The sequence below is a fragment of the Phyllostomus hastatus genome, unplaced genomic scaffold, assembly GCF_019186645.2.
Source record: "Phyllostomus hastatus isolate PE091 unplaced genomic scaffold, TTU_PhHast_1.1 phas_scaffold_114, whole genome shotgun sequence".
In the NCBI taxonomy this organism is placed as follows: Eukaryota; Metazoa; Chordata; class Mammalia; order Chiroptera; family Phyllostomidae; genus Phyllostomus; species Phyllostomus hastatus.
The window spans coordinates 2,745,720-2,765,483 of NW_025334006.1; the positions used below are offsets into that span (position 1 = coordinate 2,745,720).

Genomic DNA, 19,764 nt, shown 5'->3' on the forward strand with positions numbered 1-19,764 from the left:
CAAGCCTTTTGGGCAGAGGGAACAACAGGCACAAAAGCCTCCAGCAAGAAGAGCACACAGCATGTTCAAAGAAAGGAGAGAAAGCCAGTATGACTGAGATGGAGAGGTCCAGGGGAAGACTGGCAAGAGAAGCAGCTGGTGGCAAGGCAGGCAGGAGCCAGATCAAGCAGGATCACAAGACAATTTGGTCTCTGTCTAACGATGTCTCCTAAAAGCTTTTAAGTAAATGAATGACATGGCAAAACTTGAGTTTAAAAATTCACTGCCACTGCAATGGAGAGAAGAGATTAGAAAGGAGCAAGTGTTTCTGCACAGAGAGAAGTAGGCTTTTTCAGTGGTTTAGGTGAGAGTGGGTGGAATTAGAAATGAATACGGAGATTTAGAAAGTAAAACAGACCGCTGTGCAGAATGGACAGTGCACGGGAAGTAGAAAGGAGGTAGCTCCTGTGTCTCCAGCTTGTATAACTGTGTACACGGTATTCCCCGAGTTACCCAACATATCAGTGGTCTTCACGACATCATTAGTGATTGGAGGAAAAATTTCTCCTCAGTCAGTGGTTTTCATCAGCCAAATTCCAAATACTGGGGTAACATTTCTCTTAACCCAAGCTGCCTTTTCTCAGCTCTTACCATCAAACTTTCCAACAGTATTTAATGCCACTGACTCCAACTTCCCAGAAAATATTTGGATTTCTTGAAACCTCCAGATCCTCTTCTCTCTCTGAATGCCCCTCTGAATGCCCCTTGGAATCCCTCTACCACTCTTTTTCCTTTAATTCTGCAGATTTCTGTTACATGTGGAGACTGGTCTCACCCATTCCCTTAGCTTCAACTGTCATCCCTATAAGGACATTCCCCTAAAACCGAATCTGCACCCTGGGCTACAAAAAGGAATAAGGGATCTCTACATACACTCCTAGGGAGGGCTCTCTAAGTCTACATAAAGTAAAATTTAAAAAGCAAAGGGAAAAAGCACAGCATGCCATTGCTTATCTAAGAAAAGATGCGGCTGGGGTGGGAGGACTTGCTTGCTTACGTTTTTAAAACATAAAATTACTTAACATTTTATATAAAATATTAAAAATACAAGGATAAAGAAACTAAATGGTTACCTATAAGGTAGAGAATAAATAAGGTAGATGGGTAGATGAGATGGAATAGAAGTCTGAGTTCTCTGAATACACCGTGTTATAGGTTTATTTTAGAACTATATAAATATTTTATATGTAGTTATACAATTTAAATTAAAAAATTAAATCCCTAAACATCAAAAGCAAAATGAAACAAATGAACCTGCCTATCAAGTTGGTAGCTTAACCACACAGAGAATTATCATTTACTTCAAGTAACTTTAAAAGATAATGATTAAGTATCTTCAGTGCATACATGTAGTCTTGCTGTCTTTCTTACTTTCTGTTTTGACAGAAATGACTCTCTAATTTCTACTTACAGCACCAACTCTATCCTTCTATACTTATTCTACAAGCCATATTTATGTTTTATAGGCTGGTCTCACATTAGATTCCAAGAATAGGTGGTGCTGCAATGCCTGGGGAAGAAGGGACTTGACCGTCTTGGTGGGCTTATAATTTGCTACCTATGTCTGTGTACATCACATCAATCAAAGCTGCTTCACCCTAGTAGCAGCAGCTCCTTCCCACAGCAATAGTTAGCTCTAGCTTGCAGTTTTTCTAATACATACTTGTAAAACTAGCTTTAGGGATACAGCCTGTAGAAATACCAACACCATCGGCTTACACCTACCCCTCTGAGGTCTGAGTTCCCAAGGCCACAGGCTCAGGGACCAGCATAAGACAAGGAGCTCCTCCTCTTTGGATATTCCAAATTCACATTCTATAAGGCCCATCCCAACTTATAATAATTCCAACCTTTTGTCTTTGTTTGCAAAGCAGTCTTGAAAACAATAAAGATCAATGGAACAGAAAAGAGAACCCCAAAATAAACCCACGCCTATATGGTCAACTAATACATGACAAAGGAGGCAAGAATGGGGTAAAGAGAGTCTCTTCAATGAATGTTGTTGGGAAAACTGGACCGATGCATGCAAAGAATGAAACTGTACCACTTTCTCACACCACATATAAGAATAAACTCAAAATGGATTAAAGACTTAAAAATAAGACCTGAAACTATAAAACTAGAAGAAAACATAGGCAGTAAACACTGACATTGCTGTTAGCAATATTTTTTTTGGCTATGTCTTCTTGGGCAAGGGAAACAAAATAAAAAACAATGGGACTGCATCAAACTCAAAAGACTTTGCATATTGAAGGAAAGCAGCAAAACAAAAAGACAACCCACTGAAAGGGAGAAGTACTCACAAGTAATAATCCAATAGGAGGTTAATATCCAAAATACATAAGGAATTCGTACAACACCACCAAAACAAACAAACAATCCAATTAACAAAATGGGCAGAGAACCTGAATAAACACTTCTCCAAAGATGACATACAGATGGCCAACAGACATGTGAAAAGATGTTCAACATCACTCAACAACACAGGGAAATGCAAATTAAAACCATAATGAGCTATCACCTCATGCCTGTTAGAATGGCTAGTATCAATAAATTATAAACAAGTATTGGTGAGGATGTGGAGAAAAAGGAACCCTCTTGCACTGTTAGTGGGATTGCAAACTGATGTAGCCACTATGTTTGGCTACATAGTGGCCAACTATGTATAGTGGCCAAAAAACAGTATAAAGCTACATAGTGGCCAACTATGTATAGTGGCCAAAAAACAGTATAAAGCCTATTCAAAAAATTAAAATTAGAACTACCATATAACCCAGAAATCCCACTTCTGGATATTTATCCAAAGAAATCCAAAACACTAATTCAAAAATACATTATGTATGCACCTCTATGTTCACTGCAGCATAATTTATTATAGTCAAGATATGGAGGCAACCTAAGTATCCATCCATAGACAAATGGATACATATATACAAAAAAATAGTTCTCAGCCATGAAAAAAAAATGAAATCTTGCCATTTGCTACAATATGGATGACCTAGAGGTTACTATGCTAAGTGAAATAAGTCAGACTGAAAAAGACAAATATTACATGACTTCACTTACATGTGGAATCAAAACCAAAATAAACTAACAAAACAGAAACAAATTCATACATATAGAGAACAAATTTATGGTTGCCAATGGGAGAGGGAGTTAGGGGACTAGGTATAAAAGATGAAGGGATTAAAAATTACAAATTGCCATTTATAAAAATAGTCATGGGGGATGTAAAGTATTATACAAAGAGTATAGTCAATAATATTTTAATAACTATGTATGGTGTCAGATGGGTACCAGAATTAATAGGCTGATCACTTTATAAATTGTATAAATGTCTAATTACTATGGTACACATCTGAAGCTAATATAATATTGTATGTCAACTCATTTTTAATTTTTAAAACTTTTTTTTTGAGATTTTATTTATTTATTTCCAAAGAGGGATTGGAGGGAGAAAGAGAGAGAGAGAAACATCAATGTGCGGTTGCTGGGGCCGTGGCCTGCAACCCAGGCATGTGCCCTGACTGGGAATCGAACCTGCGATGCTTTGGTTCGCAGCCCGTGCTCAATCCACTGAGCTACGCCAGCCAGGGCCATATTTTTATTTTTTAAAAATTAAAAATAATTAACATTATAAAATGAATTAAAATGGTTTCTGATTGGCCCTGACTAATGTGGTTCAGTTAGTTGAGCACTGTCCTGTAAAGTGAAAGGTTGCCAGTTTGAATCCTAGTCAGGGCACATGCCTGGGTTGTGGATTCAATCCCAGGTCGGGGTGTTTCTGAGAAGCAACTGACTAATGTTTCTCTCTCATATTAATGTTCCTCTCTTGCATTAATGTCCCTCTCCTTCCTTTCCCCACTCTCTAAAAAATAAATAAATGTATTTTTTTAAAAATTGGCCCTGGCTGGTATGGTTCAGTGGATTGAGTGCTGGCCCGTGACCCAAAGGGTCACCGGCAGTTCAATTCCCAGTCTAGGGCCAGATCCCCAGTTGGAGGTGTGAGAGAGGCAACCACATACTGATATTCCTCTCCCTCTCTTTCTCTCTCCTTCTCCCTCTCTAAAAAAATAAAATTAAAAATTTAAATTAAAAAAAAGGTTCTTGATTATACCAAAACTGTCCTAATATACCCTATAATATATAATGTATATACTGTTGCAGTAGAATGAGCAGCCAGAGGGGAAATAACAGCAGGGCCCTCACCACTGCAATCTAACAAAGAACTTAATACAGGTGGCTAAAAGCAAAGGAAGACATGTCTACCCAGCAGTCCTAAGCCTGGTTCAATAAAACTGCCAGGCTTTCCAGAAAACACAAGTAAACTATGATAATGTAGGAGGAGGGAAGGCCTTGAAAGTCTGCATATTATCTCCACTGGCTGGGAAAAGGAAAACCTTGAGACTGTGTATTCATCCCAAGGCCTGGCAGGGGGAAGGGAGGGGAACCTACAGTCTCAAAAATCCCTGAACAGCTTTGATTAACTGCCTGCCTCCTGTTGCATATATAAAATAAACAAATAGAGTCTGGAGCAAGATAAGAATTTGGGCTAACAGACCTCCATACTGACATTTGGGTAGTCACATCTCCCCAGTAAAACTGGTACCATCTTCACCCCCATCCCATCAACTATGTAAGTCCTCAGAACAAAGGACTCACTGGTCTTGGCCCTCCTGGCTCTTTCTGCCACACGAAGGGCCTTGGCCACCCAGCCTCTGGCTGGGGAGGGGGATGTCTGGCCACCAGGCCCCTGCCACCTCTTTTGGCCACTGGGCTTCTAGCTGCCCTTGCTTTTGCTTTCCCATTAGAACTTAGCACTGATAGGCTCTGCTTGCATGTTAGTAGGCTTACTGATCTGTAATTATTTATGGTGTCGGTAAGAAGAACCAAGTTTCTGGGTGTTTCTCCTGTAGCAGGACTATATATTTTAATATTACATTAATATTTATTTTAATAAATATATCACTAAATATATATTTATTTTCATATATTTAGAAAAAATTATATCAATGTAATTAGGAGCCAATATTTCAAGTACTGGAGAAGTGAAATACATATAAAATCAAAAAGATAAAACTCTACAATTATAAATTAGACTTAAAAATACCAATATATACTTTCATAGTATTTTCTCTCTTTTTAAAGTAAAATGTACCTGTTAAATCATTCTCCTGAAAGAAATAGAAAAATGACCAACCCAATGGTGACGAGCATCCCTAGCCCCTAACTGCGGTCTCCAAAACCCATTTCTGATTAAAAGGAACCAAGGATCCTAGGAGAAATGGCTAGTTCCAGGTCTAGAACAGAAAACAAACAGTATCTTGTCAAAACAGAAAGCAAAGGAGACAACAACTTACAATGATTGTATCAGAAGGACTCAGGAATCAATGTGAGGTTCCCATTGCCAAATGGCACAATTTGAACACCATTAAGAATAACTACAACACATTTTATGTTAATAATCCAAGATTTTATAATACCTACCACTCATAAGTCACCTCAGAAAAATACTAAGAAACTAGGTCACTACTCTAAAAATTAGCAACAAAAGAGAAAGAACCATGTTTAACTTACCTTCCCTGTTTAACCAAAAGAAAGTTCTCTTTCTATTCCAGTAATGAAATAAAGAGGAATGATAGAATGAAAACATCATCATTTTACAAAGTCCTAACAAAATATGGAATTTTGGCAGTGATCATTAATGGACACTAACATCTATTGGGAACCGATCGGTGTGGAATGGCAGATGTAGCCCAGCCCTACTGGAAAGCCCGCAGGCGCATGTCAGCACGCAGGATGCCAGACTCACGGATCAGTCTTCCCATGGGAAATCAGGCCTGCAATATACCTAGGCTGCTTTTTTTTTTTTTAATAATGGAAGTAATTTTTTTAAAGATTTTATTTATTTACTTATTTATTTTTAGAGAGGGAAGGGAGGGAGAAAGAGGGAGAGAGAGAAACATCAATGTGCGGTTGCTGGGGGCCATGGCCTGCAACCCAGGCATGTGCCCTGACTGGGAATCGAACCTGTGATGCTTTGGTTTGCAGCCCGTGCTCAATGCTCAAATCCACTGAGCTATGCCAGCCAGGTTGAGGCTTGCTCTTGTTAAAACTCCCTCACCCTGAGTTCAGGCAGCAAATGTTTACTGCATATCTTTAAAGTAATTTCCTGAAGTCTGTGCTAATTCTCCCCAGAACTGAAGTGTTACCAGACCAATTACTCTTATCGTTCCCTTGCATTTGCAATGTTTTTTCCTTGTTAATCTGTAAGAAGTAATCAGTAACATTCTTTCCTTTGTTATCTGTAAAAAGTAATCACCTAAAGCAAACCTAAGCATAATAAATGAGAACCTTCTTTGATGTATGCTATCAGAAAGCCAATAAAAGCCTGTCAAGGTGAGGGTCGAGGCGTTCTCCCCTTGAGAGAGTGGCCGCACAGTCCTTTTTTCTCCACAGGACTTTGGTAGTCCATGTGAATTTGTTCGTTGCATCCACAACATGCGGACCCTGCTGGACAGAATCCGCATCAAACATCAGAAAAGAGAAAGACAACCAAACATCAATCCTATGCCTCCCAACTGAAATACATACGGACATATATATGAGAGAAAATGTTGCCATGCCACCTCCCCACCCTTACTTGTACCCAAGGGGACCTGAATCTGTATCAGCCTCTACATTTTTATTACCAGTTTACACAAAAATACAAAAGAGGGAGAAGCACATTGAATGGCTCAATGAAAACAGTCAGCAAAATTCAGAATAAGGCTAACTCTATTGAACTAACAACCAAGATTATCCAACAAATATGTTAAAAGAGAGGAAAAAGCGAGTGAGACAAGACTAGAAGATTTTTAAAAAATATATACATATATTTTTAATCCTCACCTAAGGATATGTTTATTGCTTTTAGAAAGAGGAGAAGGGAAGGAGAGAGAACTAGAGAAGGGGAGGGGGGGGGGGAGAAGTGGTAAAGGCTGGGAGAGATCAATGCGAGAGAGAAACATGGACTGGTTGCCTCCTGTACGCGCCCCGACTGTGGATCAAACCTGCCAGCCAGGCATGTGCCCTGACTGGGAATTGAACCTGTGCCTTTTTGGTATACTAGATGACGCTCCAACCGAGCCACCCCAGACAGGGCAACAAAAGGTATTTCTGAGACAAATCAACCAAATGCATTATGTAGGCCTTAATAGATCCTGAAAGAAACAAGCCACTGTTTAAAAAAAAAAAGAAACTACAACAAATAGAGATATCTGATCACTTTCTGGATGTTTGATGATATTAAGGAATATAAATTTTATATATAAATTAATATGGTGGTTATGTTTATTGAAAAAAATTTTTCCATAGAAATACTGAAATATTTATGGATTAGATTATATAAAGCCTGGGATTAACTTCAACATAATCTAGTGGTGGTGGGAAGTGTCAGGTTACCCTACATAAAATGATTATTGACTTAGGTTATGGATGCATGGCAGTCCGTTATGCTAAACTGTCACATTTTGGGGAATGCTTGAAATTATCCATCACAGAAAAATGTAAAAATTTTATCTTCAGCTACAAACTCTTCAGAGCTCCACTGTGACCACAGATGACATCTCTACATTAGTCTTATAGACAAACTCAATCACATTCAAGCCTGATTCTCTCCCTCTGTCTACTTCCCTGCTCTCTTTATCTGTATTGAAAGGAACCACCATCCTGGCAGTGAGGCCTCTTTCATCTTCCATGTACAACCAGGTACATCACATCATGAGTGGACTGCAACTCACCCCTTCCTTCCCGTATCACCACCATGCCAGTTCAGCTCTCACTACCTCTCACTAGTGCTTCCTAATTCTAACTCATGTTAGACTAGAAAGACTCTCTAGTCTTTCTTCCCAAAATAACCCTACAAGAACCTTACTATTTGAACCAATTTTAATATTCTCACCATCCTCAATTTAACATGAGAGGTATCTTTTGGACTCTATATCTAAATTAATTGATTATAACTTTTTATGTTTTTGTGACAGAAGCAGAGTAAATAAACAAGCTTACTGAAAATTAATTGATTATAAAGAGGCATAAACCAATCTCTTAAATTTGTCCTTTAGATTTGAATCCCTTCTACTCTCATCTCTTATTATCTTAAGTTCATGTTGTAGCATTACTCTACCCTGTTGCTTTATGCTGCTTTGCTTTTGAATTTTCTGGATTGATCACTCCCATGTGCTACTAGAGTTCACCTGATAAACTATAACTGATGTTTTGATAAGACTAACAAAACACACCTAATGTAAACAATTATATATAAACCAAAGCGATATGACACTCTAGAATACAGAACCAAAATCAGTAGTGTTCAGAAGGAACTTTTGGAGGATTTATTTGACACTGCAGCTCACATAAATAATGGTTATACCATTCCTTAAAGCTGGTTTCACAACAATTAGAAAATTTTATTCCCTGCACCAAACTCAGTTTTGGTTATTGATGAAGGTTCCCATTATGAAGAGTTGTGGATACTTTTGAAACAAACGAGGTTATTTTAGTTAGTAGTGGTCATCTTCATTTAAAGTGAACCCTAAATTCCTATAGTTCCAAGAGGAAACAAGCTGAAAATGAAAAGTACAGAAACTTAGCTGTGTGACTGATTACTCAAGAATCCTAAACATTACTTTTTACATTTTACACTTTAGATTAATAATCATTTTTCCAGAATCAGATTCAGTTCCATCACAGATCTGTTCCAAATTAATTAACCAGGAAATGCCAAAAGAAACTATCAATGAATCGTGATCCAAAAGCAGACTAATACACTACTTAACCTGGCATTTAGATGTAAGACACCAACAGAAATGTGCATGTGTTTATGAGAGTAGGGGAAAAAAAGAAAAACACCACTGGCCCTGACTGGTGTGGCTCAGTTGGCTGGGCATCCCCCAACAAAGCAAAAGGCCATCAGTTCAATTCCTGGTCCAGGCACATGCCTGGTTGCAGGCAGGTCCCTGGTTGGGGGAGTGCAAAAGGCAACTGATCAATGTTTCTCTTGCACATTGATGTTTCTCTCCCTCTCTTTACCTTCCTCTAAAAAATAAATAAATAAAACCTTAAAAAAAGAAAGAAAGAAAAACACTACTGGATCTCTAGATGCAACACCTTGGACAATGCTACCAAATGAGACTTTAAAAAAGATGCCATGCACAATAGAAGACTTTCTTAAAATGCAGAAGCTATACTGGATCAAAGACATGAACATTTTTCTATGTGTCTTTATAGAGTTTATCTTCAAAATAGAAAAAAATTTAAAAGGGGGAGCCTTAAAAACCTAATTGTTAACAAAGAGTAAGATCATGAAGAAATGAAATGAAATTATGTCAAATATAGAATAACGGTTTCCTCTGAGAGGATAGGGAAGGCAGGGGTGCCATCAGGACTTTTATGTCAGTACTGTTTTATTCCCATTACTGAGATGAATTATTCATTATTCTTTATAAATGTATACACTTTTAAAGTAGTATATCATTTCATAAATATAGTGCTTTAATTTGACACCTTTTTCTTTTGACATTGAGGCAAAAGATTCAAGACTTGATACACTCACCTGATTAGACTTTTCTACTGTACTACTGGGAACCTCAGTAGTGTCTTTCACAAAAAAATTATCTATGATGTGTCGCTCTGCACATTCTTGGCTACAAACTGGACATCGAACGACTCCAACTGCAAAGACAAATTTGCATTTTAAGATTTTTATTAAAATGAGGTACAACAAACATATTATATTACTGTCAGATGTACAAAATGATTCAGTATCTGTATATATTGCCAAATAGTCATCACAATAAGTTAACATCCATCACTATACATTGACAAAATTTTTTTTTCTTTGGGTAGGAACTTTCAGATACACTCTCCTACTTTCAAATACTTAATATAGTATTATTAACCATAGTCACCATGCTGTACGTTACACTCCCATGACTTATTTCAGAAAGGGAAATTTGTACCTTATGAATCTCTTCACCCATTTCATTCACCCCAAACCGCTCCTAAGGCAAACACCAATCTGTTCTCTACATCCATGAGCTTGCATTTTAAGGTTTTTATAAATCTACCAAGCACTAAACCAATATATCTCATATAATCTGTGAATAGGTTCTTTTATAATGTTAACTCTCTTCAAATTCCTACCTGCCATTACTAACACAAAGCAATTCAGTTTATGTACATATATGGATTACGTGTGTGTGTGTACAAATCCCCACAGCTATTACTGTATTAAATGAATGAGTCCTCAATTTTAAGTGAGCTATGTTTCCAAATGAACATCCCTGTGTACTACTCAAACATTCTCTATCAGTGGTTTTCAAACAGGGATATCAGAACCACATGGGAGATTTTTCTGAAAGAACAGAGAGCTCTGGTTCTCTCTGAACCTATAGAATCAGGATTTGGCAAAGTGGTACACAGACAATATTGTTTTGTTTAAAATCTCCTTGAGAGATTAAGGAACTATTGTTTCCCTTTAACAAGTTCAAATAATATTCCTTTGGGAAAAAAGTGAATCATCTTTTACAGTGCTTGGTAAAATAATAAATAATGATGAATGAGTTACAATTTAAATTTTTTTTTAAAGATTTTATTTTATTTATTTTTAGGGAGGGAAGGGAGGGAGGGAGAGAGAGAGAAACATCAATGTGCAGTTGCCGGGGGTTATGGCCTGCAACCCAGGCATGTACCCTGGCTGGGAATCGAACCTAGGACACTTTGGTTCCCAGCCCGCGCTCAATCCACTGAGCTATGCCAGCCAGGGCTACAATCTAAATTTTTAATTAAAGTTTTAAAAATCTAATAAAAACTTGATGCTGTAATTTGTACCAAGGAGATCGCAAAAAGTTCGATAGTTTTATGAAATAAAGTGCATAAAAATAAATACAAAATAAACCAAAGGTCCATTTTATTTGCATATCCAAGCAATAAACAAATGTTTTTATTTAAAAAATACATTTTAGGAGCTCCAGTGGCACAAGCGGTTAGTGTACAGTATAAAAAAAAATCCATTTTACAATAGCAAAAAGAGTGTATTAAGTACTTAGAAATACATTTTTTAAAATCATGTAAGGCCATGTGGAAAAAAAACTATATTTAGAAACCTAAAATATATCTAATAAAAAAAGTCACGTTCATGATGGTTAAAATGGCAAATCTCCCCAAACATACTTATAGATTCAATGCAGTTTTAATAATAATCCCAATAAGAATTTCAATAAAATTTTTTAAAATTTATTTATTTATTTATTTATTTATTTATTTATTTATTTATTTAAGAGAGGAGACAGGAGGGAGAAAGAAGGGGAGAGAAACATAGATGTGTGAGATAAACATTTATCGTTTGCCTCTTGCATGCCACAACTGGGGACCTAGCCCACAACCCAGGCATGTGCCCTGATGGAATCGAACCTGTGACCTTTCAGTTCACGGGCTGGCGCTCAACCCACTGAGCCACACCAGCCAGGGCACAATGGAATTTTTCATTGAAGTTAACAAAGAACTCCAGTTAGTCAAAAGGATTGCTATTAAAGTGAGAAAACAAGCTCCAAACTGGAAGATCTACCCAACACATGGTACTAATAAAGGGTTAATAATTAAAATCTGTAAATGTGACAATGCATTTTACAGAAGATTGCATAAACATGTTTTTTCTTATTTCTCCAGATAAGTGTGGCTAAAAACTATAGACATTCTACATAAAACAATCATAAGAAGACAGGAAAAGATAGAGACAAAGTGGCAGACCAGCTCGAGTTCTCAGAACCCAAGGAACATAGGTTTTCTTTTAGCCTTATAGTCAATATTATAAAGTGGGTGTTCATGAGGCCACCAGATGTAAATAACAACAAAAAGCACACAAAAGTATGCCCCCTCTATCCAAAGGACCAGGAAAAGGGCAGGCTAGCAAGACAGAAAACTTTTAGACAGCAACCGCTGTACTCCAAACATCACGAGGGCTCCCTTTCCCACTAGCAGAGGCTGGTAGGAACCCTAGCCTTCCACCTTGGCCAAGTAGAAACCCGGTGCCATAACTATTACCTGCTGGCTATTGTCAGAGAAGGCTGGTGAGAGGTGAGGCTTTAGTCTCCATTAGGTTGTAATGAGGGCCCCTGCAATATCATTGGAGACCATATGAGGAGTGAGGAGTGAATCTGACAATTAACAGGTGTAAACATGTTTAGGTATTAGATCAGAGTCTAGAGATATAGATACAGGATTTAATTAAATGTTTCAATTGCTTTGGCTGTCACATAGTTTACAGTCAAAGATTAAGAAAGTATGTTAGTCATGTCTTAGAGGTCTGCCTGTAAAGCAAGTTCCAGAAAAAATGTTTAAAAGTATACTTTGCTTGAGATAACAAAAGAATGTAGCTAGTTAAGCACGACGCAATGATAGCTTAAAAATAACAAAGGTCACAAAATGTTTAGTATCTTGCTTTGCTTTCAAGATAACATCAATGACCTGTTTAGATCACCTGACCACAGTCGGAAAGCTCAAGGCTACAGACAAGATGGCGCCAGTGACTAAACTAATCATACTGGAGAAAACCACAGAAACTTGCACAAGAACTAACCAGTTTCACCTGTGATCCCTAAACCCTCAATCTTGAAAATTAGTCTAGAAAATTAGAAGATACAAGATACAAGAAACACTGTACACAGGACAATGATGGCTCTGTCCCCTTCAAAGTAGGCATCTTGGGACTTCACACAGTTCTCCTAAATGCCATCAGCTGGCCTGTAGTATTTTACTGAATTTCATCAATGGTCTGAAATCTCTTCCCTTTCAAGGGTCATTTTAAAAGTTTTGGAAAAAGCCATAAGTCACAGTACACCAAATCTGGGCTGCAGAGGTGCTGAGTCACCTAGGTGATTTGATGTTTTGTCAAAAAACTCTGCATGAGATGTGATGTATGGGTGGGCGGGTTGTCGTGATGAAGCTGCCAATCACCAGTTGCCCATAGCTGCGGCCTTCTGCATCATCCAAATAGTTTCCACGGAGGAATGTTCAAGCTTAACACAAAATTTGATGCAAATTCTCTGCTCTACTCACTCATTTTGAATGTGATGAGTGATGGCCACACAGTACACATGCTCACTCAATGGTGTCTACCACCCCCACTGACTAGTACAGTGAAGTCATCATTGTTCACACATGTGCATTCCAGTCCACTCTCCTTGGTTGCCAGGTTACATCCATGTCATACAATCTGTTGTGCTCAAAAAGCACAAGCTACCACAAGTTACCCAATATAAAATAACCTGAATGCCCCCACAAATATATGGAAGTTGACTCTAAACAACTTTAAGTGTAAACCTAACAAAACATGTATAGGATTTGTATGCTGAAAACTACAAAACACTGATAAAAGAAATTAACAGACTGTTCATGAATAGGAATAATCAATGCAGTAAAAATGTCAATTCTGCCTAACGCAATCTATAGGTTTAACATAATTCCTAATATAATTCCAACAATTTTTTTGTAAACTTAGACATTATTGTAAGCCTTATATAGAATGACAAATGCAGAATAGCTAAATCAAGTGAAAAGAAGAATAAAGTAGAAAAATCATTCTATTCAATTTCAAAATTTATATAGCTACCATAATCAGGAATGTCAGATATTGACCAAGGGAAGGGATAACACATAGACCAATAAAACAAAACAGACCTGAAACAGACACAGCCAAGTTGGGCCACCTAATTTTTTTTTAATCCTCATCCAAGCCTATGTTTATTGATTTTGGAGAGAAAGAGGTGGAGAGAGACAGACAGAGGAAGGGAGAGAAAAGAAGATGGAGAAAGATAAAAAAACACTGACTGGTTGCCTCCCGTAGGCACCTGGACTGGGGTTCAAACCAATGACCTAGGTATGTGTCCTGACTGGAGAGCGAACCAGAAACCTTCAGGTGCATGGGACAACACTCCAACCAATGGAAACATCTGGCCAGGGCAGATTTTTCATAGAGGTGTAAAACATTTTAATGCTGACAAGCACAAAATGCTGATAATATGCTATGTTCATGGGCTGGAAGACTCAGTGCAGCAAAGATGTCAATTCTTCCCAAATTGATCTATAGCCTACACAAAATTTTATTATAGATACAGACAAGATTATTCCAAATTTTGGGAAAAGTAAAGAAATTCAAAGAGCTCAAGTGATTTGAAAAGGTAAAAGTGAGAAGAGTCATGCAATTTTAAGACTTATAAATGAGTAAAGTAATTGAGACAGTATTGGAAGAACAGAAACATAGAAAAAAAGGAACAGAATGGAGCAACCAGAAATACCACATTTTGCTGTGTATAATGTACACCCGTGTTTTTGGCCCAAACTTTCAGGGAAAAAATCTTGCGTTTTAATTCAATTTTTTATTTACTTATATTTAGGTAGTTGACTTATTATAAAGGAATTTTAGCATTTATTTTTTACCATATTATGGTACAAGAAATTTTATGTAATAATTACAAAACACAGGCCTCCAGAATCTGATGATACTCTCTGTGGGAGGGGGTCCAAAGCATCTCTGCAGCTCTGTCACCATGTTTTTGAGCACATTTAATAACTTTTAGCTTAAAGCTTGCAGTGAACAAAAATCGTTTTGACATTTTCCCAAGGGATTTTCCAATAATTTCTCCTGCATAATGTGTATAAAGAAGTATGTCACACTGTTCACCCTATAGTAATAAAGTCGGCATCATCTATGTTATCAAGTGGAAACTGCTTTCTTGCAAGTTCCTTGTAAGTTCAATAAATGGGTTATTGTATTTCAGGGTATTATTTTGCATATTATTGTTTTCTAGAGTTATACTTTTAATGCATAAGCATAAATAAAAGAATTAAAAACATTTTATATAGATTCAGAATTAGTACTACCCAAGTATAATGTGCCTCCTTTTATTTCCCTCAAAAATTTGGGCCAAAAAAAAGTGCACATTATACATGGTAATGGTACATCCACAAAAGTAAGCCCAAATGATTTCTGACAAACATATGAAAACAATACAGTGGGAGAAGTAAAGTCTTTCAACAAGTTGTGCTAGAAGAATGGGCAAAAAATTAAACCTGAACCTAAACTTAAGATTTTATGTAAAAATTAATTCAAAGTAGATCAGATTTAAATATAAAACAAAATTATAAAAATCTTTAAAAGAAAACAGGAGAAAAATCTCAAGGACATAGAACTTATTGAAGAATTCTTAAGCATATCAAAAACACAATCCAAAATAGAAAACATAGATGAATTTGATTTTGTCAAAATGAAAAACTTGTACTCTGCAAAAGACCTGTAAAGAGGATGAAAAAACAAGTTACACACTGGTAGAAAATATTTGCAAGACACCAATCTGACAAAGGATTCATATCTACAATATAGAGAGAACTCTCAAACTCAACATTAAAAACAAACCCAAGTAGAAAGTGGGCAAAAGACATAAAAGACATTTCATTGATGACATACTCATGGCAAATAAGCACATGGTAAGATATTCCACATCACTAGCTTTCAAGTAAATGAAAATTAAGATCATGATGGATACCAGTACATAATATTAAAACAACTAAAAAAAAAAGTAATGACAATACTGAAAGCTGGTAAAAATGTGGAGAAATTGGATATCCCATACATTCCTGGTGGAAATACAAAATGATAGACCAACACTGGAAAACAGATGGGCAGTTTTTTAAAAAAACTAAACATATTCATCATATGAATCAGTAATATCACCCCTGGACATCCCACAGAATAAACTTAGGTCCATAAATCTGAATACAAGCATCTTAATTCAGTATTATTCATGAGAGCCCAGAACTTAAAAATCTCCTCAAATAAGTTAATGGTTAAATAAACTGTGGTACACAGAATACTAGTCAGCAATAGAGGGGAACCAGCTACTGATATATGCAACAAATTGGATGGATCTTAAGGGTATCATTTTGAGTGAAAAAAAAAAAGTCAATTTCAAAAGGTCATTTATGAATGATTCTATTTATATAACTTTTACAAAGGGACAAGATTAGGAAGATAGAAAACAGACTAGTGCTTTTCCTGAAATTAGGGGGAGAAAAGGATAGGTATGACTATAAAGCAGTAACATGAGGGAGAAATTTGGTAGTAATGGAGTAGTTCTGTATCTTGATTGTGATGGTGGTTGTGTGAATCTCACATGTGATAAAGTGGCATAGAACTAACTATATAGACTATTGTACTAATGTTAATTTCCTGGTTTTGATATTATTGTATAGTTGTAACCATTGGGCAAAACTGGGTAACACATATTTCCTGTGGGGTTATTGCTCTATAACCCCACAGGAAATCTATTATTTCAAAATAAAAAGTAAACACACACACACACACACACACACACACACACCCCCTAAACAAACTAACATCTATTTAGTGCTCTCCTTGTATGTATTGCCTCATCCTCAGGCAGATGAGGAATCAGAAATCAGAGAATCTGTTTTATTTGACCAAGGTCACAGCAGCAGAGCTGTGATTTGAACCCATTCCTGACTGACCCCAGAGTGCAGGTTTCAAACTACTACTCTCTATAAGATATCTTCAAAAACCATCAGTTAATAAATAGCAACATTTTGACAGGTAGGATATTAGTCCATAAATTAAAACTCCCATTTGTGTATGGGGGTGAATTTCACTTAAATAAATTTAAATCCAAATAAATGCTAACTCAACAATACCTTTTTACCTGTAAAGTTAGTAGAAAAATGTAATTTCTATTTGACCAATTTGAGCATATGTATAATGCCTCTGTGCAAACTGGGACAGATCAGTATCTATAACAATATCCTCCCAGAAACTGAAGTAATTAAAATCCAACCAATAAAAATAATTCTGAGAAATGTGGAGATTCTTACTTTAATCATTCATTACTGTGTGCTTAATGGCCATGGTTGTTTCTTTTTGTTACTTAAGTTGAAATTTTTAAAATTAGTGTACAACTTTAAGTCTGTTTTCATTAAATGTTATCTTTGATGACACACCTGCATCCTCACCCACCTCCTTCTTTATTAACAGAATTCTTGGTTGAAAACCTGTGTCAGATTCCCTTGCAGATCAACAAAGTGGAAGTGGTATTTGTATGAGTATGACATTTAAGAAATCTTTTTTTTCCCTCTCTACTTCATTTTTATTTTTTTGTTTACAATGTGGACATTTAATCTGCAGCTCTGGCAGTTTTATGGGAATTTTGAGAATTGATCCCCTTTATCCTGCTCTAATTCTTTCCTTCCTGGCACTTTTCCTCCTTCCATTTCATTTATTTATGTTTATTGTTTACTGTCTGGCCATATTATGAAGAATATAAATTCAACGATGGCAGAGATTTGTTTTAGTTCACCAAGGTTCCAAAGCACCTAAAAATGTACTTGGCACATAGTAGTGCTCAATAAATATTCAGTGAATCAATGAATAAACTCTCCTATTAGTGCATATACCCGTGATCCACAATTCCACACAGAGAAACTTTTACACTTTAGCATCAGGAAACATGTTCAAGAATATTCATAGCAGCATTTTGCATAAAAGCCCACAACTGAAAACAACCCAAATGTCTACCAACAGTAGAAACAAAATAATGTGATTTATTCAAATAATGGAATACGATACAGCAATGAGCCCTGGCTTGTGAACGAAAAGGTTGCCGGTTCGATCCCCAATCACGGCATACGCCTCAGTTGTGGGCCAGGTCCCCAGTATGGGGCATGTGAGGGGCAACCACACATTGATGTTTCTCTCCCTCTCTTCCCCTCTCACTAAAAATAAAGAAATCTTAAAAAAAAAAAAAAAGACTACTATACAGCAATGAAGTCAATGCACTTAAAGTACAGATATCAACATGATTGAATCCCCAAAATACATTGAATGAAAAAAATAAGTTCCAGAAGAATACATTTTATGCTCTATTGAAGTTCAAAAATAGTCCAATCCAAATAATATATTAATATGTAGGAAAGCACACAGAGCTGATAAACTATTTTTGAGAAGCAAAGGAATGATGAACACAAAATTCTGGATAATGGCTATGTCTAGCAAGGGGGAAAGAAGTGGCGGTTCCCACCCAAATACTAAGTTCAACCCATCTATCTTTCCTGAACCAAACCACTTTCTAGGCCTAAGAGAACATGGAGATGAATAAGCGCAAATGAGTCCTCAGGCCCAGCCAAACAGCTGTTGGCTTTTGTCAGAGCTCTCTCCTAGGGCTGGAAGAGAGCCTGAGGACTAATAACCCTCACAGCAACCTAGTTCTAGTGCACTAAATTATTATCCCCATTTCACAGACCAGGAAACTAACATGATGTGCTCATGGTCATATGACCATTAAGTGGCAAATCTAGTATTTGGAAAGTATTTAAATAAAAGGGATAGAGCATGGACTTTAAGACCATATAGATCTAGATTATTCCTCTTTACTGATTGCTCTGTAGCCTCTAAACAATCTTTTTGAGCCACTATTTCCTCTTTTGCAAAACAACAGTACATGATAAGCATGACGATAATGATTACCATGTTGAGAACTTGCTGTGTTACTGTGCTAAGTATTTCACACTCATTAGAACAAATTTGAGGCAAGACTGTTATATAAAGATTCTATGCATAAGTGTATAATAAGGGCCTAATGATGCCAAGCTAGTACCTTGTTAACCTGTGCATTAAACTCTGTGCCTTCCAATTAAAACCAGACACCAGCTGACTCCTCTGAGAGAACCAGCATGGCCTCACCTATCTGAATCCCTCCAACCATGATCTACTAAGGCTACACACAAAGCTGGAGTCATAGATGTACCTCTGCCCAACAAGTGACCAACCAAATGTTGGTGAATTTTATGTCTCTACCCAAATGTCATTCCCAAGATGTACAAGAAAAACCAGGACCTGCATATTATATAGTAAATACCTCAATGCCTGTATGAAGAAAGGATTCTTTCCTGACACACTATCCTGGGAATACTGTGAATACCATAGAAACATAATTCAACTCATTTTTTAAAAGGGGCATATTTGAAATCTCAAAGTCAAACTTTAATTAAAGAGAAACAGTAAAACAAACAGATCAGTACAAATGCTATAAATTGTTTCTCTTTGCTGCTATCAAAAAGGGTAAAGTTATAGAAGATATACTGGCAAGAAGCTAAACAAGGAAATCACCTATTTATTACTCAAGCTGAAATAACTAACACTTCAGGATTATATTTCTCTACATTTCAAAGGAAAATAAATGTTGAAATTATATGTTTATTCCTCATCTAGATATGTTTTCATATTCACTAAATGAACTCATGAAACATGTTTAGATAATTAGGGTCACAAAATATTACATACAAATTAATGATAGAACATAAATTATATGCAAAAGTAACTAGACTTACTAAGATCTGGTTTTATTCTTTTTTATACAAAATAAATGTTTAATGACTTTGGGCTTTGAGATGTGAATATGATTTGTTGTTACTGTGAAGTTTCAGTTTCCAACATAAGCATAACGTGGGGCTTAAGCTTTGACATTAAGTATCAAAAATGACTGACATCTCCACACACACACACACACACACACACACACACACAAGTATATGGATTTAAAGCTTATTAGACTCCATGGATCACAGACACAAGTGAGTTAAATGACAGGACCAGGAGATGGACAGCTGCCAGTCAGGCAA

The 19,764-nt window shown here is 36.6% G+C and overlaps 1 protein-coding gene across 2 annotated transcripts in view; it reads right to left on the minus strand.

The window, feature by feature from the left end:
- Positions 1-19,764, minus strand: part of TRIM24 (tripartite motif containing 24) — a 109,518-nt gene that overhangs the window by 48,495 nt on the left and 41,259 nt on the right. For both annotated transcript variants that reach the window (XM_045855656.1, XM_045855655.1), the window contains exon 2: positions 9,635-9,753. In XM_045855656.1, the coding sequence (XP_045711612.1) occupies positions 9,635-9,753 (119 nt within the window). The remainder of the gene's footprint in view (positions 1-9,634; positions 9,754-19,764) is intronic.